We start from the raw sequence: 24,600 nt of genomic DNA, 5'->3' as shown, positions 1-24,600 counted from the left end.
ACCAGTCGCGCCAAGGAGAGGCTGCGTTATTTAAGCAGCCGGCTACTCCCCCAGAGCCTCCACCCCGTCCCCTGGGCCTGGCGCCCAGCACTCATACGCTGCCCGGCTTCAGGAGCCCCAGCTCCCTCCACGTGTCCTGTCTTCCCAGCAGCCTCCACTGCTGCCTCGGGAGAAACCTGACAACTCGCGGTCTGGGGACTACGACTCCCAGCAGGGACTGCGGCGCTTTTCACCGGCCCCCACTCCAGGGGATACGCAGGCGCTCTGGGCTCCGTCAACAAGCCGGGCTGGAGCCGGCTGGATACAGTTTCTTATGGGATTCGTAGTTTTTCTGACGGTAGCTGGGCCGTCAGTCAAAGGAACAAGAACTACAAGTCTCAGTGGCCACTGCGTGAGGAGCCCGGTCACGTGTCAGGGGGCCGACCGGGCGTGCGTGCCGCCGTTTATCCGGTGCTGCAGTGAGGAGGTGGTTCTCGCCCGTGTTGTGAGTGTGCGTGAGTGAGCGAGTGAGTGAGTGAGTGAGTGTGTGTGTGTGGGACTCGCTTGTTGTTGTCGGTGACTTCCCCCTCCCCTCCACCCTTTCCCCTTCCCTACCGCTGCTGCAGTGGCCGCTCCCTGGGCCGTAGGAAATGAGCGATAACGATGACATCGAGGTGGAGAGCGACGTGAGTCCTGGGGCTTCTTCCTTCTCTTGCGGGTTGTCAGGCGGGGACAGCGGCCCAGACTCTCAGTGGGGCGAGGGCGGCAGGGGGCCGGGCAGCCGCCGACTCCTTCCCCCCACCCCGAGGCTGGGACCGCCTCCGTCGCCCTCCTGGCTTGTTCCCCTCCGGGCTCCTAGCTGGAGCGGCCTTCTGAGACGGGAGGTGGGGAGGAGACATGCGGCTTTTGGGATCTCTACCTCCCCCCATGGAGGAGGGTGCTGCGGCCTCCAGCTCCCACCCTGTCTCGCCCAGGATACAGGGGACAGGGACAGGGTGCGCCCAGGATCCCATTGTCCGGATTCTGGGGAAAGGGACGGCGCCTAGGACTTGCCCCTTGGGTCTGTGATCCTCCTCCTCCCTTGACCTGCGGATCCTGGGGGTTGAGAGTAGACAGAGAGGGGTTGGAGTCTCTGATGCCCCGAGCTGGGTCCGAGGTCCGGAGATAGTCTCCTACTCACTCCAGCCTGAGTCGGATCCCAGGAGGAGGGGCTCTGCTCGGGACCCCCTCCCTGTCCCGCCGCCTGATTCAGCTGGGGGTATGGGAATGTGGGGGAAGGGGGGGGGGTCGGGCTGATTCCCCACCCGCCGCTTCCTCCGCCGCCGGCATTTTCTTTCTTATTATTGAATATGAAGTGTAAAAATAACTTCTATATTTTCTATTTTTTTCTCTCTTATTCCAGGAAGAGCAACCGAGGTTTCAATCTGCGGTACGTCTCCTACTCTCCATTTCATTTTCATTTCCATTCAGTTCTAGTCCTTTTTGGGGTCAGAGAGAAAAAAGATCATTCTGTTACTTTTAATATTGTAGTAATCTCTCCTATTACCCGCTAAGGTGAGGTGGGGCCTTGTACTGGGGTTCTAGGTCGGGGGGGCGGGTTGAAGATCTTACAATTCTACATTCTCAGGTGATAAGTTCCAGTGACTGGGTGAATGAGAGGAGCTGTATGCAAAGAAATTAACCATTCTGTAGCTTTCGGATGGGGGAATCTAGCTGTCACTTTGTATGTCGGAAATGAGAACTGTAACATTCGGAAGTAAAGGTATTGTTCCAGGGCAGGGTGGTCAAAAGATTTACTTTGGAACAAGTAGATTCTAAACTATCTATGTGGTTGAGTGACGCTGAACCCACAGGCAGTCATCACCTTTAACCAAAGTCATGTGACTGCTGTAGACCCATAGAATTCAGTATGCCATGGTATTCTTCTAATGCAGGAATCGGAAATGTAGAGGAGCCAGAGGCTGAATACGAAAGTGTTACATACAGCTCACTGTGGTCTGGCTGTATAGGAGTTGAAGGAGAGGTATAAAGAAAATAGAAAAATTGTTGAAGAAAAATGGCATTGGAGAGATGGTTTTGCTGCAGGGTGATGGTCGAGACCATACAGTGTTTGTCAGTGATATCTCAGGCTTTTGATATTGACTTTCTCAGTAGATGGTTTTATGGATATAGATGTGAATATTGATACAGGTATAGATATACACTAATTTCATGTCTTTGGAGACTGAGACGGTGCCCTGGGCATTTCATGAATAGCTTGGAGAATGAAAAAGACAGACAAAATAAATCAGAGTCAGAAAGGGAAAGAAATAAATACATCACTGTCTAATATTTGACAGCTGGAAACATAGGAAGTGTATAGAATAGGAGTGAAACATTTAGAGGCCTGTGTGGGACACAAGCAATGAGATAGTCAGGAAAAGTGCAGAGCAGAGGCGAGGACTGGGCCGCTGGAGGACACGTGCCTCCTAAAAAGGAGCCACTGAGCTCCAGTGAGTTGTTACAGGGGAGTGAGAGCTTAGTGTTGCCAGGTCTTTTTATTTTTAAAGAAACATTAGAAACCCTTTATGTTATTTTTTCTGATTTTTAAAATGATGTGTAGAACCATCCAGTTATTTGGGGAGCTTGTTAGAATTTGTGGGATGTCACCTTCATACCTCTGGTCAAAGAATTTATTTGCCACAGGATAAAAGTAAGTCCTCTTATATCTTCATTAGAGCAAGTGAAGATTCTGTCGTTTACCCAAGCATATGGGCATTAAGAAAAACTTTATTTATTGAGAATGAATATTTCCATAAAATCCAAGGATGCAGTTTTTCCAGGGGTTTTAAAAATTATCCTGGGCTAATAGCCCCCCAAAAGAATTTTTCTTTCTACTTGATGTATTTTCAGATACTTAATGTTTATACATATATTTGAAAATGCAGTTACTTTTTTTTTTTTTTCTCCTTCAGTTACCTACCATTATCCTTAATATGTGGATGTGGAGTTTCATGTTTGGGACCCAGTCTATTTAAACATTTCTTTTTCCAAGTCTGCAATGATAAGGGCTGCCCCAGGGCTTGATTGCAGTAGGAAGATGGGGATCCGTTAGGCACCCTTTGCAGAAACATTGTTTGAATTGGAATTACATTGGCTTTCCAGTGAGAGAAACATTTTCTTTGTGAAATTTTGGCTTGAATTTTGAAAAGCTTTCTGTTTTCCATAATATTCATCTACATGGATATTGATGTAAATTGCTTTATTAAATTATTAAAGTGTTTCCACTTTCCTAAAATGCTAATCACATTGTTCTGTCTAGATATTTCTAGTTTGGTGTTGAGGTGCCTAGTGTTTTTCTCTTTGATTTGGGGGACTGGGTAAAGGGAGTGGGTTTGACATTTTTGTTCTTAATTTGACATGTCCACTTGCTAAAATTTTAAATACCACCTGGCACAGGTTAATCACAACAGCATGGAGAGAAGAAGCAATAGACAAATTTTTTATTATATCAAACCATTATCATAAATATGTAGGGTGAAATCATAAAATTTCATTATTTTTCTCTGAATACACATGTTTAGTTCCTGATATTTTGTGTAGATAATAAATATATTTTTTTCAAACTGGGGGGGAACTATTCTTAAGCTTTGCCTAGTTCAGAAGAGAGTACAAACTGTGAATAAAACACAGTTAGGAATATAGAACTTTTACAACAGTTACTTGGAAAAGGTTTTACCGGGTCCTAATATGAAAAGAAACATTCACGTTTTGTAACATCACTACCATAGCTACAGACTTACTGCATAAGAGATGTAGAGTACTTCACAAGGAAAGTTAGGAAGTGAAGCTAACTAGAACAGAAAGTGAAACTGACTCGATAAATTTTTGTTGTTGCCTCAGTACAAACGGAAAACAGCTTCAGCAAAACAGCTTCAGCTTCTTCAGTGACCAGTAAGCTGTGTTAAAGGAAGTAACCCCAAACAATATTTTTATTACTAAATTTAATTCTCAGAATCCCACGGATGTTATTTTTATTATTACTTTTTTTAATTTTAAAGATAATTTTCTAGGACAAGTGTATTTCTTGCAAAGTGGTCTTTTAATTTTACTTCTTTTTGGGAAACTCCTTGTGGAAAGAACAACAGTCCACTAAAAGTGTAGGTTAGTGTGTTGGTCCGAAAAACCCAAGGCCTTTTTCAGCTTCTCATCCTTTGAGACAGTAGAACTTGCTGAAGTTGGTGTACCTGTCTGGCATTTGAAAAGGGTTTGTGTACTTTCACTTCTGGACCTTCATGATGCAAAGTATTTTTTAACTTCTCAAGAGCTCTTTGCTTCTTTAGGAATTGCAGTATATTCAGAAGGGAATGAGTTTGGCTGCCTTTGAGATTGGAGTTTACTCTGAAAACTACTGTTTTACCTGGAATTAGTTGCTTGGTGAAGTGCTGTATAATGCATGTACTTTGTGTCTGCTTAAAGTGTTGGCAGTGATACAGAAATGCCAGGTTTGTTTCATAAATGTGCCGCTAGATTAAAGGGTGTTCTTATAGTTATCCTTTTTCAAGATGCTGGTATTGGTGACATAGTTGATCAAGGAATCCATCTTGGTTTTCAGTTAAAATTTTCTGACCAAAGCATTCTTACTCTCTCAATGGCTATAGTATGGCGGCATGTTTGGGTAGTGGTGTTACCAAGTTCTTCTAGGCACCACATGATTGTTTTTAAAAAGTTTGAAAACACGTATATTTATTGGATGTTAGAAATACATAACAGGCTTCAAGCAGGAGAGGTGTTGGGAGCTGAAATTTATAGCTTCCTATTAAGGACCTTAGTGAGTTTCTCATTCTAGCTGCCTCTTACTTCATGTTCTGTTTTTTCATGTTGATTAAAATGAGTTCCTTAGAAATTCCATTTTATTTATTCTCTTCTCTTCTTATCTGTCAGATGTAATAAATAGAACTTTTCTGATGAGAATTTTGAGCCTACGTATTTTCAGTGTTACTGTGCAATAAGAATAGCTTATTAATAATCATAAGCAATTCTAATTCCCTGTGTGCTGAGAAATTTCTGTATTGGAATTGAGAAGACTCCCCTTATAGCCAGGGTGGTGTGAGGTAGCCTGCAAGAAATGGCATTGTTCTGGAGAACCTGTGCATTCTTCAGTAATGAAGTATTTATTTCCCCATGCTGTTTGCCTACCTAGAACTTAACAGAAAGTAAGGCTGCTGACTGATGTAATGCCTTGGATGAAGATGCATTCTCTATGCAATAAGTTGGAATGAAATAACTTAAAAAGATTTCTCTCAATTTTGAACAGACCTCCTTAGCTTGAATGACCTCCTGCCAGTTTAGCAATTTCTTGGCTAACAAAATAATGTTTGCTTTCAACATTGAACAACACTTAAGATACGTGTGCTTGTTAGTGTCAGAGATGGACGAATTGTAGGTGAAGATTTTTATTCTGGCTGCCAGTATGGAAAGTTTGGTGGAAATATAACTGAGAAGCTGAATAAAAATCTTGGCAGAGATGTCAAAGCTGGAAGTGATTTGGCACTGGAGCTCCTGTTGAGCATCTGTGGGCCACTCTTCAGGACCGCTCAGCCTCTCCCGCCAGCCTGGAATGCCCGAAGGCAGGGTTTTCTGGCCGAAACCTCGAATCCAGTGTACTTGAAGAACAGCAGCATCCAGCCATTGCTCCTATAGGATACAGAGGAGAGGAATGTGGGGGGCTGCTGTACAGCCCAGGAATACCTCTGTTGTCTTCCTAGAATTTGTTTGGTACAGCCCACTTTTATAATGAGACATCTTAGTACAGGTGAGAGAAAGCTGGATCAGCAGAGTTGAGCTTTATTTGTTGCAGACACAGTTGTTTGGAGTGTTTTTTTATCTTAAAAAAACAGCTGTAGTTTTAAGTTTGTGGGAGGATTTCAGATGCCTTACACTAGGATTCTTCACTCAGTTTTTGATTATCAACTCTGAAACCTTGGCCCTTTCAAAAAAGGTTGCCATCAAGTGAAGACAGTTAACAAAGCAGTGATAAGCCTGGCACCTGGTCCTCCGTTTGGATGAATTGGTTGGGTGGGGGAGCATGTTATCTGGCAGGATGGATCTGTGGTTTGGATTTGTTTCCCAAACAATTCTCTGCCTTGTGTAAAGGTTTTTCATAATGCTCTTTCAAGCCACTAGAGGTATCACTTAGTTCAGAGTTGCCTGAAATTAGGCATGTTAGTTCTGCGTATTTTTAACTTGCTCTTTTAAATGAGGCTTGGGGAGGAGAAAAATACATCATTGCCGTGTCTCTGAGAGTTTTAAAATTGACTCTGGTTAAGTGTGGCCACTTGGGGATGGATATGGCAGCAGGGATTGGGCTAAGATTCCATTCTTCTGCTAGTTAAATTGGACCTGGAATCACCACAGAAATTCCATCCACTGCTTTGAGAACAACAGTCCCCAGCCCAGGCTTTCTACCAGGCAGTGGACTGCTGCCTCTCCTTGTTGAGCCAACTTCTCAAACTTGGCTGGCTCCCCAGATGAGAAGCCAAGATTTCTGCTGATGGTCCTCAGCCAAGTTCACTTACAATCCTCTAACCAAAAGACTTGTCCATTTGAGTCCTTTCAGGGCTCAGTGAATGGGAAGGGGGTAGTGCATTGTGGGGATGATTTCAGTATTAGATTATACTTAGCTCCACTTCTCTAGTGTAGGCCTGAGTGAAACCAAGTTCACTTGATTCTAGATTTGCGAGGCTCTCCCAGAAAGAAAACAGACAATTAGAATTTTATTTGTATCAACAAGAGGGATTGTGGGTAACTCTGGTGTCACTGCTTCTGTGCACAGCTCTTAAGCTGGGAGGAGGGCCAGGAATCGGGGTGATTTAGTAGACAGCAGTATCTTGGGCTGCTGCTGGAGACCAAAGCTGGGCGATTAATTTGCATGTAAATAAACCAGCTTAGGGAATATGTAGCAAACACAGGAGAGGCAGATAGATGCCAAATGCCATCTCTCAGCCTTCGAAGCTCGATGGGTATAGTCCAGGTTAGAATTTACCTGTGTGGGTTACTAGAGAGAACAGTAAGCTAAAAAAGGGCTCCATACTTAAATATGTTTAATTCTTTCAAGCTATTTCATACTGCTGCCAAAGGCATCTGTAGTTCTCTTGCTCCGATGCTGTATGATACAGTGCACTACTTCTGGCCTCAAGTTACCTGTCTCAAGCTTGATCGTTCCCTCGGTTTCCCCATAAACTCCATGTATCACCGAAGTTCAGCAAACACTCATTTTACAGTAACTTCAGATTTTAAAATTTAGGAGGGCTTTAGAAGTGCTCCAGGCATCTGCCCTGAAAACAAGTGCTATGTTCTGCAGAACCAAGGCTGTGATGGGAACCATGTGTCCATTTCAGCAGAGCTACAGGTGAGGTGTTGTGTTTGAGAAACCAGGAAGTGACTAAAATTACTACAGCTGCTCCCAACCTCCTCTTCTGTAGTGACTCCTGGACTATACCCTCAGACTTTTAGGGTTAGATCATGGAATTTCAAGCCCTTTCATTCCCACAACTCTTGTCTTTGTGGATTTTTGTCTGTGCATCTTATGTAGTACAGGGATTCATTTGAGGCTTTCTTGTGCTAAGCAAGCTGTTTACTCTTGTTGCTTCATTTTTTTAAATTCCTGTGCTCTGTCTGGATAGATTAAAGCTACCTGAACTACCTGTATACAGATTTGTTCTTCAGGTTAGCTCAGTGCACCCTTGTGTATTAAGGGTAAATTCTCAGAGTGTATTATTTTCCATAATTCTTAAGGTGTAGCTGTAATGAAGTTCTTGCTTAATTTCAGTAAGCATTCGTGTTTCATTTGGAGGGAATGCCCCTTTAATGGGGACCTGCTGAAGCTCTTTTGCAGTGCTCTCCAGCGCTGTCTTTTCTGCCTGACGCCAGTGCCATTCCTGATTTGTTGGCAGTCTTCACCCCTCTCCAGCTGATTGTTCTTAGAGTTCTTTGTGAGTCTAAGCAAGACAGGATAAAGACCTTGGTTTGTGGGTATTTAGATACTGCGTAGTAATCACAGCCTGCCATGGGTACCCTAGGATATTTATTCAGAGCCTGTGCATGTCAAAAGTTGCCGTCTAAGAACTACCTTTCAGTCTCAGCCTGTGTGAGGGGAAGCCCTTGGCAGGGTGGCTACTTGAATCCACTTTAAAAAGATGGGATGTTAGAATATAGTTGGCGTCTATATTAGTTCTGTCTTAATGATCTCAGATTCATGCATCCTGGTTTTCCAGAGGGTTTAGTTTCTGCTGTATGGTTTGGTAAGAAGGTCTTAAACTAGTACCTTTTAGCAAGCTGGAGACCAGAGCAGACTCGTGGTGAGGCTTCACATGGAAAGAAGCCCTACACCAGTGCCCTAACTCCTTTCTTGGGCGCCCACCATGGGGTGTCACTTACTTACAGTGAGGTTGAGTCAACTTTATGAAGGAGTCCACTGGAGCTTTTCTCTGGTCACCATGGACTGGTGGCTTTTCTGTCATATAAGTAAGTTGTAAGAAAAGACTGGTGCTGTAGAAGAGTCACACTTTGTCCCCATGAATAACTTTTATTTTACTTATGCATGAGCTGGATGCATCGAGCTACTTTGGATGTTCCTGTCACAAGGCTTGCTGACCCCTTTCTCCCCCTTTAGCAGAACCTAATTCTGGAGACTCCTAACTGCCCACATCAACAAATCCTTCCCAGTCCATTCACCAGGGACTGCGCTGGCAGCATATACTTCCAGGCTATAAGCCACCCACCTCTAGTAAGCAAAAGGAATGATTTTGCTAATGTGCTCTTTCTTCTAGGCTGACAAACGGGCTCATCATAATGCACTGGAACGGAAACGTAGGGACCACATCAAAGACAGCTTTCACAGTTTGCGGGACTCGGTCCCATCACTCCAAGGAGAGAAGGTGAGTTTATTAAGAAAGCTGGTTGGCCCTCACTAGCTTGGAACCTGCTGTGGAGCTTATCAGTGCACTCACCTGCCGGGAGAGAAACTGAGGCAGGGATGTTCAGGTATCATGGTTTCCTTAATTTTTTTCTTTGGAGGATCATCACACACACCTCACCTACCTTAGGAAATAACGTGAGCTACTTATAAGGCATCAGTAGGAGTTGTCTTAATTTAGTATTACTTGTAATGAGTTACTCATTCAAGAATTATTATAACAATACACTATAGTATAGACAGCAGCCCGCAGTAGTTTGTGATGACCCAAAGGACTCCTGCAGTCAGTGATTCCCTACACCTCCATGAGAATTCCTTTTATTTGGCTCAGAGTTAATGCTTATCTTAAATGAAACGTCCCAGGAATGTATGCGAAACAGCCTGGACACCAGCAATCTCTCTGTTCCAACAGCTGTTATTTCAAAGGCATGTGAAGAGCTTTTTAAGCTATGGGACCCAAAAAATAAAACCTTAAAGAGCTATATTCATATGAGATGAAAAAAAATTTACTGATCCTATACCCCCACCCCCCACCACCTACCCCACACTAGTGGCCTTCCAGAGACTAATGTTTTCCCTGGAGAGAGCGGTACCAGCTGTTTCTACGTTTGAAAAAGTCGGAGGCTTTCAGTGAAAAAGCCTATGGTTAGGTTCACTCCTTGGGGTTGGGAAGAAACTTCTGTTTGCAGTTAGTTTTATCCTTGACACAGAATGTATTAACTAGCTTCCACTTTCTGCTGCAATTCAGTGGTATAAGTGGCCAAGCTGACCTGTGTTTTTTTGGTTCAGTGATCTGATGTTTAAAGAAGCAGCCATTAGGAAAAACTTTGCTCTCAGGTGTACTTTGAATGGGTCTCCTGATTTAGCTCTTTGGTGGGGTCCTGGGTTTGTTTGGTTATCCGTTCAAATTTGGAATCACTTTTGGTTTCATTTTTTGTATGCTGCCACTCTGGTAAGTCATATACTTTATACCTTATCTGAGGTGTGGCTTTCTGGGTGGCTGAAGCATGGGGTAGGTCTGACCTTTATGAAGACAATAAAACAGGCCATGTGAATAACCTAGTATTGCAAAACCAGAATTTGCCATGGGTTAGGCCTACTTAGTATAGACATGGTTTAATGTCCTTGGACCAAGGTTCTTACCTGGAATAACCGCATTCCTGGGCGCAACACTGTCTAAAGCGCCACAGGAAATCTTTATGATGGGGACAGAGACTCACCCTTTTAATCAAGGTGCACACGTGCAAAGGATTACCTTCTGTGTGTGTCTGAACCATTGGCAGTCAGTGCTTATTCATATGCCCTGGTATCACCTAAAGTGGCTTTGGTGAGCTGAATGCACAGAACTGCCTTCTCTAACTCGCACGTCTAACCAGGAGTGGTGCCGCGGCAGTGTCCCAGATGGGGCCTGTGGACCACCCACATCAGAATCACTATTGAACCGGCCTCTCTGGAAGCAGGTCTGGGGATCTCTGTTTATAAATAAGCAAGCAGTCAGGTGACTCAGGCATCCTTAAGTTTGAGAACACTTTGGAAGAAGTGGGTCATAGGAGCTCAACTATGCCTTTTTTCTTTATCCAGCCTATTTTACATTGCCCTTACATTCTTCCTTAAGTCCTTAAAATCACATCATCCTAAATCCTATGTCTCCTCTCTTCAAGGAATTGATGGTTTGAATTTGGTAGCCTTACATTCTGAATAGTTTGTCATTCATTTTTGGCCTTTTTGTTTATTCACTTATTTACTCACTCCATTCAGCAAATATTTATTGAGGGTCTGCTACATGCCACGTACTGTTTTATAATGCAGTAGTGAACAAAACAGACAAGTAGAAGTTCTTCTGATGAGGAAAAGACAGAAAATGAACTAATAATTTAAAATATAACTGACTGGCATGGCTCAGTTGGTTGAGCATCGACCTGCAAAGCAAAAGTTCACTGGTTTGATTCTTGGTCAGGGCATATGCCTAGGTTGCGCCCAGGTCCCCAGTGGGGACATGTTCAAGAGTCAACCAATTCATATTTTTTTCTCTCCCCCGCTTTCTGTTCTGTAAAATCAGTGAACATATTATTGGGTGAAAATTAAAAGAAATTCACACACACACACACAGAGAATCCAGAAGAAGTAATGCCATTGAGTTTGGTTGGTAGGGTATGTGAATATGTTTCACTCAAGATGGACAGCAATTTGAACATTTCACCTAAAATGTCATATGGTGTACTTGAGCGTGATATTGTTATGTTACAGAAATACATGCTTATAATTTTGTAATAAAAGGTTTAGTATAGCTCATATTAAAAAGATTTAGTATAAGCCATAAATCAGCTTATAACACAGGGACGTTATTTGTGCCAGGCCATATATATATCTGACTATATATATATAGTCAGATAAGTGCTATGGAAAAAGTTGTACAGGGAAGAAAGGGTTGCCATTTTTATTAGGGCACGCAAGAAAACTCAACGTTAAGGCAACATATGAGCAAATATTTGGAAGTAGTGAAAGAGAATTGTGCACCTGTGTGGTGATGAGCACCACAGGCCGGGTGAAGGTGAATGTAATAGCCCAGAGGCAAGAACCTGGGAGCATTCCTGGGCCCAGCAAGGAGAACAGAGGTCAAAGTGGTTACAGTGGAATGAGTAAAGGGACAATGGCAGGAGGTGAGGTCAGAGAAGTAAGGGACTAGGGGAGGGGAGTAGAGAAGGGGCCAGGTTTTGTAGAGCCCATCAGCACTGCCCTGACATGGGAGTTTACAGGTGCCTTTCCCATTTCAGAACCTTGCCCTGTGTTTCAGTTCACATATTTCACATTGAGTGTGCGTAAAGGAACTGGCTGTTACCTCTGGTCCACCCCCAACCCCTTTTCATCTAAATTCCACAGTCTTCATTAATCTCCTTATCTGCCAACACTGTTTCACAAATCTACGGGGAGTCTTACAGAATACTTCCGTCTCTTGACTTCCGAGTTTTCACTAAATGTTGCAATTTTTTTTTAATGTGGTATTTGACCCAAAGGAAATTGGCTAATTCTTGATTTGGATTGCAGGAATTAAGGTTATGACATTATGTGAATAATCATGAATGATTATTTTACCCTGTTTCAGGGATCTTAGATGCTTGAAGGGAAAGCCTTTAGTGTCCTTTGTGACTTCTCCTTGAGCGTTCAGCCTGTCCGTTGTCCGTGTCCTAAGTCTTTTGTTTTATTAAAGGGAAACCATTGCTTGGTTTGGATTGATTGGATCCTAACCAAGATTGGGGGATACTTGTATTAAATAAAAAGTTTGACATGTAAGACCTCAACCCTGTTTATCCTTTGTATCCTGTATTTCTGTTATAACACAAACATTATAAAGAATGGTCACCTTTTGCCTAATTTAAAAAATCAGTGATAACTGACATCTGTATTGCACGGTAGTTAAATCAGCACAGCAGTTTCATGAGGTGAGTGTTACATTACCATTGTAATTGGACAAACACTCCTGATGCTTGCTTCTGCCATTATTACTGTGTCAGAGGTGAGGAAGCTGGCTCAGTATCGTGACTCCAGGGGCCTAGATTATGGACAGGGGCTAGGACCCAGCACTGCCAGTTGCCAAGCTTTATCTTTCTACCACACCATTGGGTAAGCAGTTTAAGGATACAGGTGCTTCTTGGTTTATGATAGGATTTTGTTCTGATAAACCCATTGTAATTTTTCATAAGTCAGAAATGTATTTAATACACCTAATCTACTAAGTGTCATAGTTTAGCCTAGCCTGCTTAAATATGCTCAGAACACAGTATCCAAAACATGCTGCTAACAGAGTGTATGTAGGGCATCGGCCATTTGCCCTGGCGATCGTTCCTGTGCCTGCCCGGGAGCTGTGGCTCGCCGCCCTGCCTGGCACTTCACAAGAGTGTCGGGCTGCATGTGGCCAGCCCAGGACAGGTGTGTATTGTTTTTACACCATCTCAAAGTCAAGAAATTGGAAGTCAAACCATCATAAGTCAGAGAGTATATTTTAAAGAAATTTTGCTTAAATATTTATATCTTGTTTTGGGGAGGTTCCCCTGGATGAAACCAGTAATCTTGGCATACCAAGACTGCTGCTAAGACACTCTGCTCTGAATCAGCATGTGTAGGTAACGCTGAAGTGCAAAGAGTTGGGGATCATTTACAGTTTATAATTTTTCTGAGTCCACATTACTTCTCTGAGAAATAGACCATTACATTTGACTATTCATTTGGGTTTTCCCATAGACTCCATGTTAGCAAGTGGACTCGCGAACTCGGTTGTTTTAGTCTTATTTCCCATGTAGTTTTTCAGCTGGATGGATGGGATGAAGTAAGGACCATCAACCAGTCAGCCAGGATAAGGGGAGTAAGAGCAAGAACAACTGTGGCTCCATTTCTTATTGGAAGACTTACTTTTCTTGAACAGAATTAGTCTTTGTTTTTACAGTCCTAGATTGGGTACTAGTGAGTGCTGACCAAAGGCGCTCGCTGGTGCTGAGCTCCCCCTGTTTATGTGGGGACAAGACCTGGTGGTCAGCCGATCAGTTGCCTTTACCTAAGGATATAATTCTGCCCTCCACCCGGTAAGTTAGCCCCGGCACCTGAACCAGAGTGATTACATCCAGTGACACTGTCTCCTTAGCATGGCTGACTTACTGATAGAAGATTCTGTTTCAACATTGCCACAGTACAACATTTATAGCTGTACTGTGGTTTGTAGAAATTTCTCATCTTTTAAGTCTCTTGCTAAATGCCTGTTTGTCATAGTTAATTGCTTTCTCAGGCAGTGCTGCTCTGGATTTCTCCTTTCTGCATAGAGTTGTGTTAAAAAGAGGGAGTATGGCCTAAAATGAAAATAAAGAAAAACAGGTTTCTTCTAGCAAGTATTAAGTTCAGAATTCCCCCATTTTGGGTGAGAATATGAGGGCACTGCCCGTCAGCCCCTGTCAGCCCCTGTCGCAGGCCCTGGCACATGATAGTTCCCAGTGGTAACTGTGGAATGAGTGCACCGGGGGAAGCAGGCTTGCTGAGCCCTTTCACAAAAACAGCAACAGCTGACGTAGTTGTGCAGACCTGCTTAATTAAGAGCCGTGTGTGCGCTAGAGGGGCTCAGGAGGTACAATAGATGGTGTCTACTATTGAGGGTCTTGATCTGGTTGGGAGAGAGGATTATTCCTAACAATAATAAGATAACATTCTGAGAATCAAGTAAGAGGTTAAAAACCGAGCTCTGTGACCTGTTTCATCTCCATTAAAGCCTGGCTTCCTTAACAGGTGGATGTTGGTCATATTTCTTCTTTTGGGGCAGGGCACACAGTAGAGTGCAGAATGAGTGTTAACTGAAGGAGGGAATCCTCCATCCACCTGGGCCACGTTACACTGGGAGAGGCTCACGCTGGTGGACACCTGTTAAGGCAGGCAGTTTATTCAGCAGCACTGTTTCTACATCATATCTGGGCCGCTGTAGGGAATATCTCGTAAACGAAATGTAAACCACAGCCCTAGCCATTTCACCTCATTACTCATTAAGGTTATTGCCTGGCTAGACTCCAAGTTGAGCAATTATTTTCTTCTTAAATTTTCTACGTCTTGAATTATTATTTATAGTTGCCCAAGTCCCCCTTAAGCTCTGGACTCAGCAACTGTAAATGTACTGATTTAGTGAGCTCTCTGTAAACTGTGTTTATGTGCTGCTGAAAACCTCCAAGGGCTTTTCGGTGCCGTGGAGGTAAGGAGTGGCATTCCATGTTCTCTAAACAAGGTGCCCAACATGCCCTCCTGCTTTTTCTCCTTCCCTTATTGTAGAGCTGTATACATCTTCCTTTGTTTCCCTAGGAATGTCATTCTCGGTTTATCTGCATCTTGGTTTATCTTTCCTTTCCTCAGTGTCCAACTCCAGCCTCACTGCCCAGAGGACACTGGGGCTCCCTAAGCTGTGCACGCTTTTCCGGCTCATGTGCCTTCATGTGTTTCTCCCTGCACACCCTCGGGGCCCATATCAAATACTTCATTGTCTAGAAAACCCCAGGGTTTCACTCTCCCTTTAACCTCAGTGGCCCTTTGTGGAGCCTCTCCTGTGGTTTTCTTCTTTCAGGCTAATCTTACATCTAACTAGTGGGCACACTCCCTGAGGGCAGGAGCCGTGTCTGTCCTTCTGGAAGTCCCTGTAGTGCAGATTGGGGAGGGCTGGCTCCTGTGGAGAGGACTAGAGAGCCTAATGCCTGACACAGAAAACTCTGCCTAATGCCTCTCCATCTTGAGGTTTGGAAGGATAGGGATTGGTTATAAGGCTTTCCCCTTCTTCTAGTAAAATTACAAAAACTGAGCCAAAAATACATTTTAAATATAACTTAAATATAAATTAAAATTTTTAGTTGGCACAATAAAAAAGTAAAATAACAGGTGAAGTTCACTTTAATAATATATTTTATTTAACCTAATATGCAAAATAAGGATGACCTCAATATGTAATATATTAAACATTACTAATGAGATATTCTACACTGGTTTTTTTTTGCACTGTCTTAAAAATCCATCGTGCATTTTATACTTACAGCACATTTCAGTTTAGACCAGTAACATTTCAGGTGCTTATTAGCCACGTATAGCTAGTGGCTATTGTATGAGACACTGCAGTTCAAAGATGCAGATATGTTCTCCACCCCACGCCCATTATAATGTGACTGAAATTGGGTGTCATCTTAAAGTGGATGTCAAGAAATTTGCCTCCTGCCCTGGCTGGTGTGGCTCAGTGCATCGAGTGCCGGCCTGCAGGCCAAAGGGTCTTTAGTTGGACTCCCAGTCAGGGCACATGCCTGGGTTGTGGGCCAGGTCCCCAATAAGGAGGCATATGAGAGGCAGCCACACACTGATGTTTCTCTCCGTCTCTTTCTCTCCCCCTTCCTCTCTAAGAAATAAATAAAATCTTTTAAAAAAGAAGAAAAAGAAACTTGCCTCCTTTCTTTCTTTCCCACAAAAGCTACTATTATTAAATTCATGGGTTTATTGATGGAATCTGAAAAGCAAGGAAATGATAGTATGTATGTATTTCCTTCTGGTTTCTCTTATTCATGCTTTACATGGACAAAATGTTACAGCGTACTGTTTTTCACATGGCATGATTCCCCCCCAAGTGATGGAATGTCTATATTTAGTCATTAGACATTTTTCTGTTGACCATGTAATTTGTTTCCTTTTTTTGTTTTTTTGTTTTGTTTTGTTTTGTTTTTACAAATAATGTCATGATTATCACCTTGGTGTGTGGGGCTGTTCCCATAGATTTCCAGAAGCTGGATTCCTAGGACTGGGGTAAGAATGTCTGGTTTCTTGCTGTGTGTTGGCAACCTGCTTTTCAGGAGGATTGTTTTTATGTCTTCTTTCTTTTATTTTTCAAGCAGATTATCCTTTTAATGTAGTGTCTTTTGAGAGTACCAATTTTACCAATACTGCAGTTTTTTCAATACTGCAACTAATTTAGTAGGCAAAGGTAGTAGTTTTGTATTTTGCTATTGTCTGTGAGGAGACTAAATTCTTTTCCACATGTTTGTTTGCTAATGGCATTTCCTCTTTGGGTAACCGTGTGCTCCTGTGCTTCACAGTTAAAGTTTATTGGGGAAGAGCCACACCTTCATTTCAAACTACCAAGGGCATAAGAATAAGGTTTGAAACATGATTTGTGTTGACCCTTAAACGAATGCCTGACTCCTGGCTTTAACTGGCCCCTTAAGGGTCACTGTGGTTCTGCCTTCCCCTGGAGGTCAGCACAACAACACGGTCCTTCCGGGTGGCAGCAGGAAGCCTCGCGGGGTCGCGGGCTGTGCTGCTCTGACCCCGTGGCCTTGCAGCCTCCCTTGTCGGCATTGATGGGGCTTCCATATAGGAATGAATTTAATCCAGGTGCAAAATTTATTCTGCAAAATTTTAAATTTTTTTCAAAACATGGTTTACTCAAATAAAAATGTACCTGGGCTCTGCTCTCATCTTCCCTTTAGCTTGATGTGTGTAACAGCTTGTGCAGGTTTCAGAAAATAATGACTTTGTTTTCTGTAAAATAACTAGTGCATAAATAAAGCAGGTGTCAGTTGGTGAGTCATAAGTAGTTCTCTCATTCCCTGGGATGTGGCACTTTGGGTCTTGGGGTAACGAAGCAGTTGTAACATCAGTCCAGTAGGATCTGTTTTGACAGGAAGAGCAAGTGGTAAATAGAACTAAGATCACTGTTTCTGGAGCCAGCCTCGGGACCCTCGGCACGGCAGTGGCGTTCCTCGGGTTAGCAGTGTAGTGCCACTGTCCTCTTCTTGCCTCTCCCAGTCTGCTTTCTGAAACAGCCTGGGAGTTCTGCACAAGTCCAGTTTACTGTAAGAGGATTTACAACTCCAGAAATTGGGGAACTTTTACCTTATATGAAGAGTTTTGAGGAGCACTGCCTTAAATGGCATTTGGTAACCTTGGATGCCCTCCTAAGCATCAGTATTAACTACTTTAAGAATCATTTGAGTAAAATAAAAGAAAAATTTATAAAATAAAATAAGCTGAGGAAAATAAGAATCATTTGGGGCCTTAAAAAACTGCTAATTAGAACAAAACTCTTGGGTCTGGGGCCTTCAGTCAAATATGTAGTTCATTCTTGCTGCAGCACCTGAGGCGGGTGCACTTCTGTCGGAATGGGTGCCTCTGGGGGTTGGATTGACCCTTTTCTGTCTCCTTGTAGCTGTGGGCAGGAGGGCACATGTGCAGGCAGCTGCAGCATCAGCAAAAGGGACAGGAATCAGTTGGGCCCCATGGCCAGACTGAGTTCTCCATTTTACCCTTCTTAGGTAATGAAGCCACAGCAAGATGGGGACTGTCATCTCCCTTCCCCTGGAGCCAGGTTCAGGCACTTTTGTAAAGCCGTCTTGCATCTTCAGGCTCTTCTGTGTTTGCTACTTCTTTGCTAGAAGCCTGTTTGGTTTTCATATCTCTTTAAAAGGAAAACAGCTTAAGACTTGTCTTCATATTTGCTTCAGCTTTGACTCACTCTGCACCCATAATCTGTGCAGATGATTTGCCTAAACTCCCACTCCTCTAAGAGCACCACCCTCCCCAGGGACTTCATGGACATCCTTGTGGATAAATCAGGTGATTCTTTTACAGTCCTTTTCCTCCTGCTCAGACTCTCTTGATAACAGTTCTGTCTCTCTAAATCTATTGGTGTTTTTTATTAGTTTCACTGCCTCCTCTGTGTTCCCAAAATGTGGGTGTCTTGGAGGCCTGGGTCAGATTTTGACTACTGTCTAGTAGTTATGTAACACGAGGTGAGTTACAGCTCTGTGCCTCAGTTTGCTTGCTCATTTATAACAAAAGAGAGGAAATAATAGGTTCAGTGAGGTTGTGTGAGGATGCCTGGCATTTAGTAAATACTCAGGAAGTCTTATCTGTTGTCATTATCATGATCATTTGTATTACATGTGCAGCCATGGCTTCGGGACAAGACCTGGCAAGGCTGTCCAGTGTCCTTTTGCATGGCTCCCAGAGGTGAGAGAGAGGCTTGGGGAGCCAGTTTGCATTAATTTACACTGCTACATAGAGGGTCCAAGACCTCTTGAGTCCCTTCAGCCACCATTATTCCTACCTCAGGGTTGTGTCCAACCCATTGAAGAGATCTGTTTCTGCTCAGAAAGTCAGGATAAGAGTTAGTGCCTTATTTTAAAAACTAGCAGGGAAAAAATTATTCAGGCCCTTACTGGTTACCCAAAGACAAGAGTCAACCCATGCACATGGTGGCAGCCTGTTCTCTCTCTGCTCAGTCACACTCAGCTAAACGACCCTGTTGCAGAACACAGAAACTGAGGGCCCAGGGCTCTTACTGGTCTCATAGTGCACTGGTCACATAGTATAATATAAACTCATAAAATCAGGGAAGGGCTTGCCCACACCTTAATCCTGTGGCTGCTCACATGAACTTACATGGTTTAGAATGCTGGGAAGAGGGAATTCTGGGTCAGTTGAGCACCCTCTGGCTTCAGCCTTACGCCTTTTCCCTGGATTGTGTGTACTTGTAAATTTTCAGGAGTTTTATATTTTGTGCTTTAAATTTTTCTTATGAGATTTTACTTGTTGTATTCCCTGGGAAGACCAAACTTCAGTTAATTAAACCATTCTTTTGGGCCTGCGAAGGAGTCAGGAGCACTGCGAGTGGTTGGCGTTGTCCTTTTGACAGGGAGTGGAGGAAGGGCTGTGCTTAGCCTGCTGAAGGCCTGGTGCTGGGTTTATTCCAGTCCAGCCTTCTTCGAAGGCCTGTGGTTCCATGGCACTCGGTGTCACTCTGTGTCACTCATTAAAGTTATTACCCCAAGCGTTTGCAAGGAAGTGCTCTTATTCAGAGATTTTGCTTTTTAACAAATGAGTAGTTAAATGAGAGCTAATGTTGCTTTCTGGACACTGTTAATGGAAAGAAATAGGTAAATTTAAAGAGTCTGCTATGTAAGTGTGCATAGCACTTAGATCAGTGATGGAGTACAGATGATTTGGAGAGCTGGGTGAGGTCTGAGGGAAGTTCTAGTCATAAGGATTCGCCGTGGAGAGAACTAATTACATTGGTAGGTAGAGCCTGTTAATGACAGAGCCTAGGGTGCGCTGTCTCCTGGATTCCTAGATTCTTCCTTGACATTGCTGCCTATCCTACGATTTTTATTTTTAATCCCATATTTAATCACCTAATATAAGTCCCCCTTTGGCAGAAATGAGAAACAGCATCTGAAGTGGCCTTGCGACCACAGTTGCAAGCCCCCCATCGCTATGTCCTCTCCTTTTTTCTACATAAGCTGACTTATGTAGAAAAACCATTTCTACAATGGTTAAATATGACTTAACTGAAAAAAATATGCCTGGCTTTGTCTCTACCTTCATGCCCTCGCTTGTGCTGTTCTCCTAGCCCAGAGTGACCCTTTCCCCAAATTCCACCCCAGTCTAACCCAGGGTTCGTTATTTTCAGGGGGCTCTGTGTGCGTCTGTGTGTCCGTATGCATGCAGAGCCAAGGCCAGTGCCTGACCCACAGTAGGTAATTACCTCCCTAGTCAGAAACCGTCTTTCCTGTGGCTCTCCTAATCTGCTTAATACCCAGTCTGTACTACCCAAGTTACACTTGTTGGTACTGCCCTGTGATTTCGTCTGTGCGTAGATATATTTATCTCCTCAACTAGATAATACGTTAACATCTGGGCGAAAGAAACCATGACTAATAACACTTTGTTTCCCCACAGTGTCTGCTCAGTACCTTGCACATAATTTGCACCATATAAAAATGGTTAAATATGAACAGTATCCTTTTGAGGAAGTTGCCTTAAGGGTCCTGTAAGAGGAAAGCCTAAAAATTCTTGTGCCTGTAAGAACTGGTGAATAACCCAGGCCTTGCAAACCCAGCCCAGCCTGAGGTCTATAAATTGAGATTGTCAATATTTAAGTTTTGCTAGCATGAGTACAGATGTTTTCTTTGCCCCTTTCCCTCTGCTGTGTGCTGGTTATTTGGAACCCATTGGGTTCCAGAATTGCTCAGTTCTGACTGCCCTACCCTGAGTAAGAAGTTTTGCTACTTCTCGGGACCCTGGGTAGCATGGATGCTACACTTGAACTACTAGACTACTTTGCCGTGAGCTTCATTTCTCTTGGCTTTGTACCATTCAACCAGTTCAGCTGGTTGGCTGCCTGGCCGTGAGTAACTGGCCATACTCGCGCCTAGAGGGAATCATCCAGGCAAGTGCGCACCTCCATCAGGGGCAGAGTGACCAGACATCTGTTTCATTGGCTTATTAACTTACTCTTCTGACAGGGCAGTGCTTAGGCTAACCATGGCCATAGTAGTGTAGGTGTGTGGCTGCTTCCTGAAGTGGCCCAATCTCATGCCCTTCCTGTGTTGACATCAAACTCTGACATGATAGTACTTTCTACCAGGAAGCCTGAAAAAGTGACACAGCAGCATGGCTTAGTTGGAAATAGTTCACAGTAGGCTGGGGGTTAGGCTGAAATCCAGGACCTTGATGAGAAACTTTGTACCCACCCCCATTCTGAGCCTGCTCTCACTGAGAGCTTGCTCTTACCTGCCTGGAGCAGCTGCCTGTAGTCAGGCCCTAGCAGAGAGTGAGTGGCACAAGCTCTCAGTTAAGTAGTATTTTCATGTTTTCAGACATAGCCAGGCTGAAGACTTGAAAGCAACGTAAAGAACCAAAGGGGATGGGAGGAGTGAAGTACAAGTTCAGGAGTCAGACGGACCTGAGTTTAAATCCAGGCTCTACCACTGTCTAGCTGGTGATTTTGAATAAACCAGTAAACTTCTCTGAGCCTCGGGTTCCCATGGAGCTACCTCTGAGTGCTGGTGAGGTAAGCTGTTTAAAGCACTTGGCACCTTGACAGGCACAAAGAAGGCTCTCAGCTGCGATAACTTTGTTTCCTCAGCCTTGTCGCCCCCCCCCCCCGACCCTCACCCTCCTGCTTCCCTTCCTCCATTCTGCTGTTGCAGAAAGACAGTTTCCTCATTGCTTGGACTAGGTCTTTATTATGTCCCCTTTGATTTCTCTCATATTGCAACAGGCATCTCGGGCCCAAATCCTAGACAAAGCCACAGAGTATATCCAGTATATGCGAAGGAAAAACCACACACACCAGCAAGATATTGATGACCTCAAGCGGCAGAATGCTCTTCTGGAGCAGCAAGGTAAGCACCTGAGCTGGTGGGGCAGCTGGCCCTGCGGTGCTCTGGCCAGGCCAGGGCTTTGCACCTGGGCCTGCAGAACCAGAAGCAGTTATCGAGTGTGTGCCTGTAAGCAGCCATGGCCCTGCTTCTGAGTAGTTGAGCGTTAGAGTCATCCTGAGGAAGGGTCTCAGCCGCCAGTGAGGGGACAGTGAGTCTAGGGGTTGGACCTCTGGAGACTCTCTTCTGACCTGATCTCTCTCTCCTCTTGGGGCTCAGGTGCCCTGCCTGTAGTAGCAGTCACACCTGGCAGCAGGTGTCTCAAAAGAGCTAAGGTCCTTGGATTGGAGTGTGCTTTGTAAGCACCAGGAACTCCAGGTGTTCAGGGACAGTGAGCTCTCCCCAGTGCCAATGGTAGTCCACTCAGGGCAGCCTATGGGCCAGGCCCATGCTGTTCTCCAATGCTCACATCCGCCTTTTCCTACAACCACAGGGGAAAGCGAGAGCTGATCAAGTTCTTTGTTCCTGGGGAATTCACTTCTCTTCCTCCCTCATGGAAGATGCAAGTAAAAAGAAATGCAAGTAACCACTTGGGTTAGAACACCTGAAATAAAATTAAATTAAAATAAAATAAAAGGGTTGACCTTGCAGGCTCGAGATGAGCTGAACTGAGGGATGGGCAGAGGGAGGTGGCAGCGGGTTGGTGACCAGGCGGAGCAGCCTGCATGTAGGGGCTGTATGCCGAAAGGCTCAGGTATTCTGTGTGTATTGGTGACTTGCTTGCAAGTGTCCAGCTTGTCTTTCCAAGTGGATCTTGTACATGAGAGCTAAGCCAAAACTTTTCTTTGGATGATACATCTCATGTTATCCTTTCCTGCTGTTGTGTGGCCTTCACACCCTTATGGATCCTGGCATTGCCAGGCCAGCTTCTCCTCTGTCACTGCACTGTTGGGTCCCCCAGGGAGCTCGTGCTCCTATCTCTACATTGGGCTTCCAAGGCAGGATGGTGACATCACAAGCTTTCTCTTTAGGGTTGGGTGGCATAGCACAGTGGCTGGCCATGTCTGTCTAGTGGGCTCCGGGTCTGGCCTGGAAGGGAGGAAGGAAATGAAGTGTGCTGGCCAAACAGCCGCCAGAAGGGAGTTATTTCTGAGCCACCCTGAGCCTCAGCAGCCAGCAACCCCTTCGGAAGAACAGGCTGGACCCTGACCTCAGACTCAGTTACCCCCCAGTCTCCAGAAGGCTGTAACCCGCTCGCTTGGTTGCCTTTCAGTCCGTGCACTGGAGAAGGCAAGGTCGAGTGCCCAGCTGCAGACCAACTACCCCTCCTCAGACAACAGCCTCTACACCAACGCCAAGGGCAGCACCATCTCTGCCTTCGATGGGGGCTCGGACTCCAGCTCAGAGTCGGAGCCCGAAGAGCCCCAAAGCAGGAAGAAACTCCGGATGGAGGCCAGCTAAGCTCCGCAGGGCAGGCCAGCAATAAAAACTGTCTGTCTCCTCCGTCGTCTCATCCTCCTTTCAGTTCATCCTTAGAACCCTCAGAACCATCTAAGAGACTCTTATTTTTTTTTCTTTTCTCTTTTTTTAATTTTATTTTTACATAGAAGCTCTTGGACAACAGCTCTCGTTCTCCTTCCCCATTTCCACTATTTTTTTTTAATGTTTCCCTTCAGGGATTCCCTGTCCCCACCAGGAATTTTTAAACCAAAACACCCCAACTTGGCAGCTTTTTCTGTGGAGGACAGACGGCCGGCCGGACCTCTGAGCACACGGTGTCCTGACCACCTACCAGCTCCTCCAGCCCTGCTGGGCACAGGCCCAGAGGACCCCTGCCCCTCCCAGGCCTCTCCTCCCGGGCCACCCTCACCTCTTCGACAGACTTTGTGAATCTGTGGACTGCTCTGCTTTAAGAAGATGACTGGTTTAAGAAGTAATCAGAGTTACCCCCTCTTCTTTTTAAGGATTTTTTTTTCTAAAAAGCTATTTATCGCTCCTGATGAAAGACCAAATCCTTGAAGAAGTTTGTGGTGTGAGAGGAAGTGGGGACAGATCCGCAGCACAGAGTCTTTGGCCTGTTCCCCTCCTGCGTCTCCGCCCGCCTTCGGGAGGCTGTGGGACGCTCGCGTGGTGCGTGTGGGGCTCGTCCTCAGTGAGGTGGTAGCCGCCAGCGGTTGCTAGGGGGTGGGGCAAGGAGCGGGGACCGGGCGGGGTAGAGGTTTTATATGGAGGGCCAGTGATGATGTTTTGATATTTATTTCCTGCTACTGAAATTTGAATCTGAGTGAATTGTCCCTATTTCTGATGATGTCGGTATAGCAAAGCGACAGATTCATAAAGTAATGATCAAATCTTTCTTTCTTTCCGTGTGTATTTCTAAGAAATAGAGCCAACTGATTTTGTATGTAAATACCAAGAGCAATTTACCTGGTACTAAACCCGCACCCCAGTGCGGCCCCTTCCAGCCCTCGCCCCACGCCGTTTCCTGCTGTTCTGGAACCTGTCCCTAGTGTGTGATCCAGCCCTGGTTCTGGCTGCGGTCAGCAGATCCCAGTGAAGGGTTTTGTGTGTTGAGGCCTCATTTCTTTGTCTTTTCCTACGCTGTTCCTGGCATTTGCTGATTTCTAGTGTATACTCTGTAGTCTCAGTCCGTGTTTGATTCCATTCCATGGAAATAAAAAGTATGTTGTACATACTGCTGAAGAATTGTCTTGCAAGTTAAGGCTTCCCCCTTTACTATAAGACTATAAATAAAAACTTATTTTATCCTTCTTGGTGGTGGTGTCTTCTTGCCCTCGCACAGGCCAAGATAGGTAAGAGAAGAGCCCTGTGGAGGGGAGCAGTTCCCTTTTGGTTCTAAAGGCTCCGCTCAGCCTGGGCGGGGCGGGAGGTGGATAAATTGGTGGTGGTGACTTTGCTCATTGGATAGAAGCTTTTAAAGTTCCAGCAGGTTATCCGGGGCAACATTTCTAGATCCAGTGCCTGCTAAATGAATGACCCTTGGGG

The 24,600-nt window shown here is 44.6% G+C and overlaps 1 protein-coding gene across 3 annotated transcripts; it reads left to right on the top strand.

The window, feature by feature from the left end:
• The first annotated feature begins 422 nt into the window (after positions 1-422).
• MAX (MYC associated factor X) lies at positions 423-24,365 on the top strand. Of its 3 annotated transcripts, XR_008393005.1 has the most exons (6): positions 423-665; positions 1,382-1,408; positions 8,790-8,897; positions 21,495-21,618; positions 22,088-22,172; positions 22,868-22,951. XR_008393005.1 is itself a non-coding variant. In XM_037125922.2 (5 exons), the coding sequence occupies exons 1-5, from the start codon at positions 630-632 to the stop codon at positions 23,053-23,055; spliced, it is 483 nt and encodes a 160-aa protein (XP_036981817.1). In that variant the 5' UTR covers positions 426-629; the 3' UTR covers positions 23,056-24,365. The 3 variants fall into 3 exon arrangements, 2 of the variants coding, with proteins under 2 accessions (XP_036981817.1, XP_036981819.1); XM_037125922.2 differs by lacking the exon at positions 22,088-22,172 and having other exon boundaries at positions 426-665; positions 22,868-24,365; XM_037125924.2 differs by lacking the exons at positions 1,382-1,408; positions 22,088-22,172 and having other exon boundaries at positions 428-665; positions 22,868-24,365.
• Positions 24,366-24,600: the final 235 nt, after the last annotated feature.

Source organism: Artibeus jamaicensis, unplaced genomic scaffold (genome assembly GCF_021234435.1).
Source record: "Artibeus jamaicensis isolate MK-2021 breed Jamaican fruit bat unplaced genomic scaffold, CSHL_Jam_final contig_851, whole genome shotgun sequence".
Lineage (NCBI taxonomy): Eukaryota > Metazoa > Chordata > Mammalia > Chiroptera > Phyllostomidae > Artibeus > Artibeus jamaicensis.
This window is presented reverse-complemented; position numbering and strand designations above follow the sequence as displayed.

Bases quoted from the DNA above. Each gene is read 5' to 3' on its own strand.
- MAX (XM_037125922.2), top strand. From the start codon at position 630: ATGAGCGATAACGATGACATCGAGGTGGAGAGCGAC. The intron at 8,898-21,494 runs GTGAGTTTATTA...ATATTGCAACAG, and splicing joins CATCACTCCAAGGAGAGAAG to GCATCTCGGGCCCAAATCCT. The intron at 21,619-22,867 runs GTAAGCACCTGA...GTTGCCTTTCAG, and splicing joins TGCTCTTCTGGAGCAGCAAG to TCCGTGCACTGGAGAAGGCA.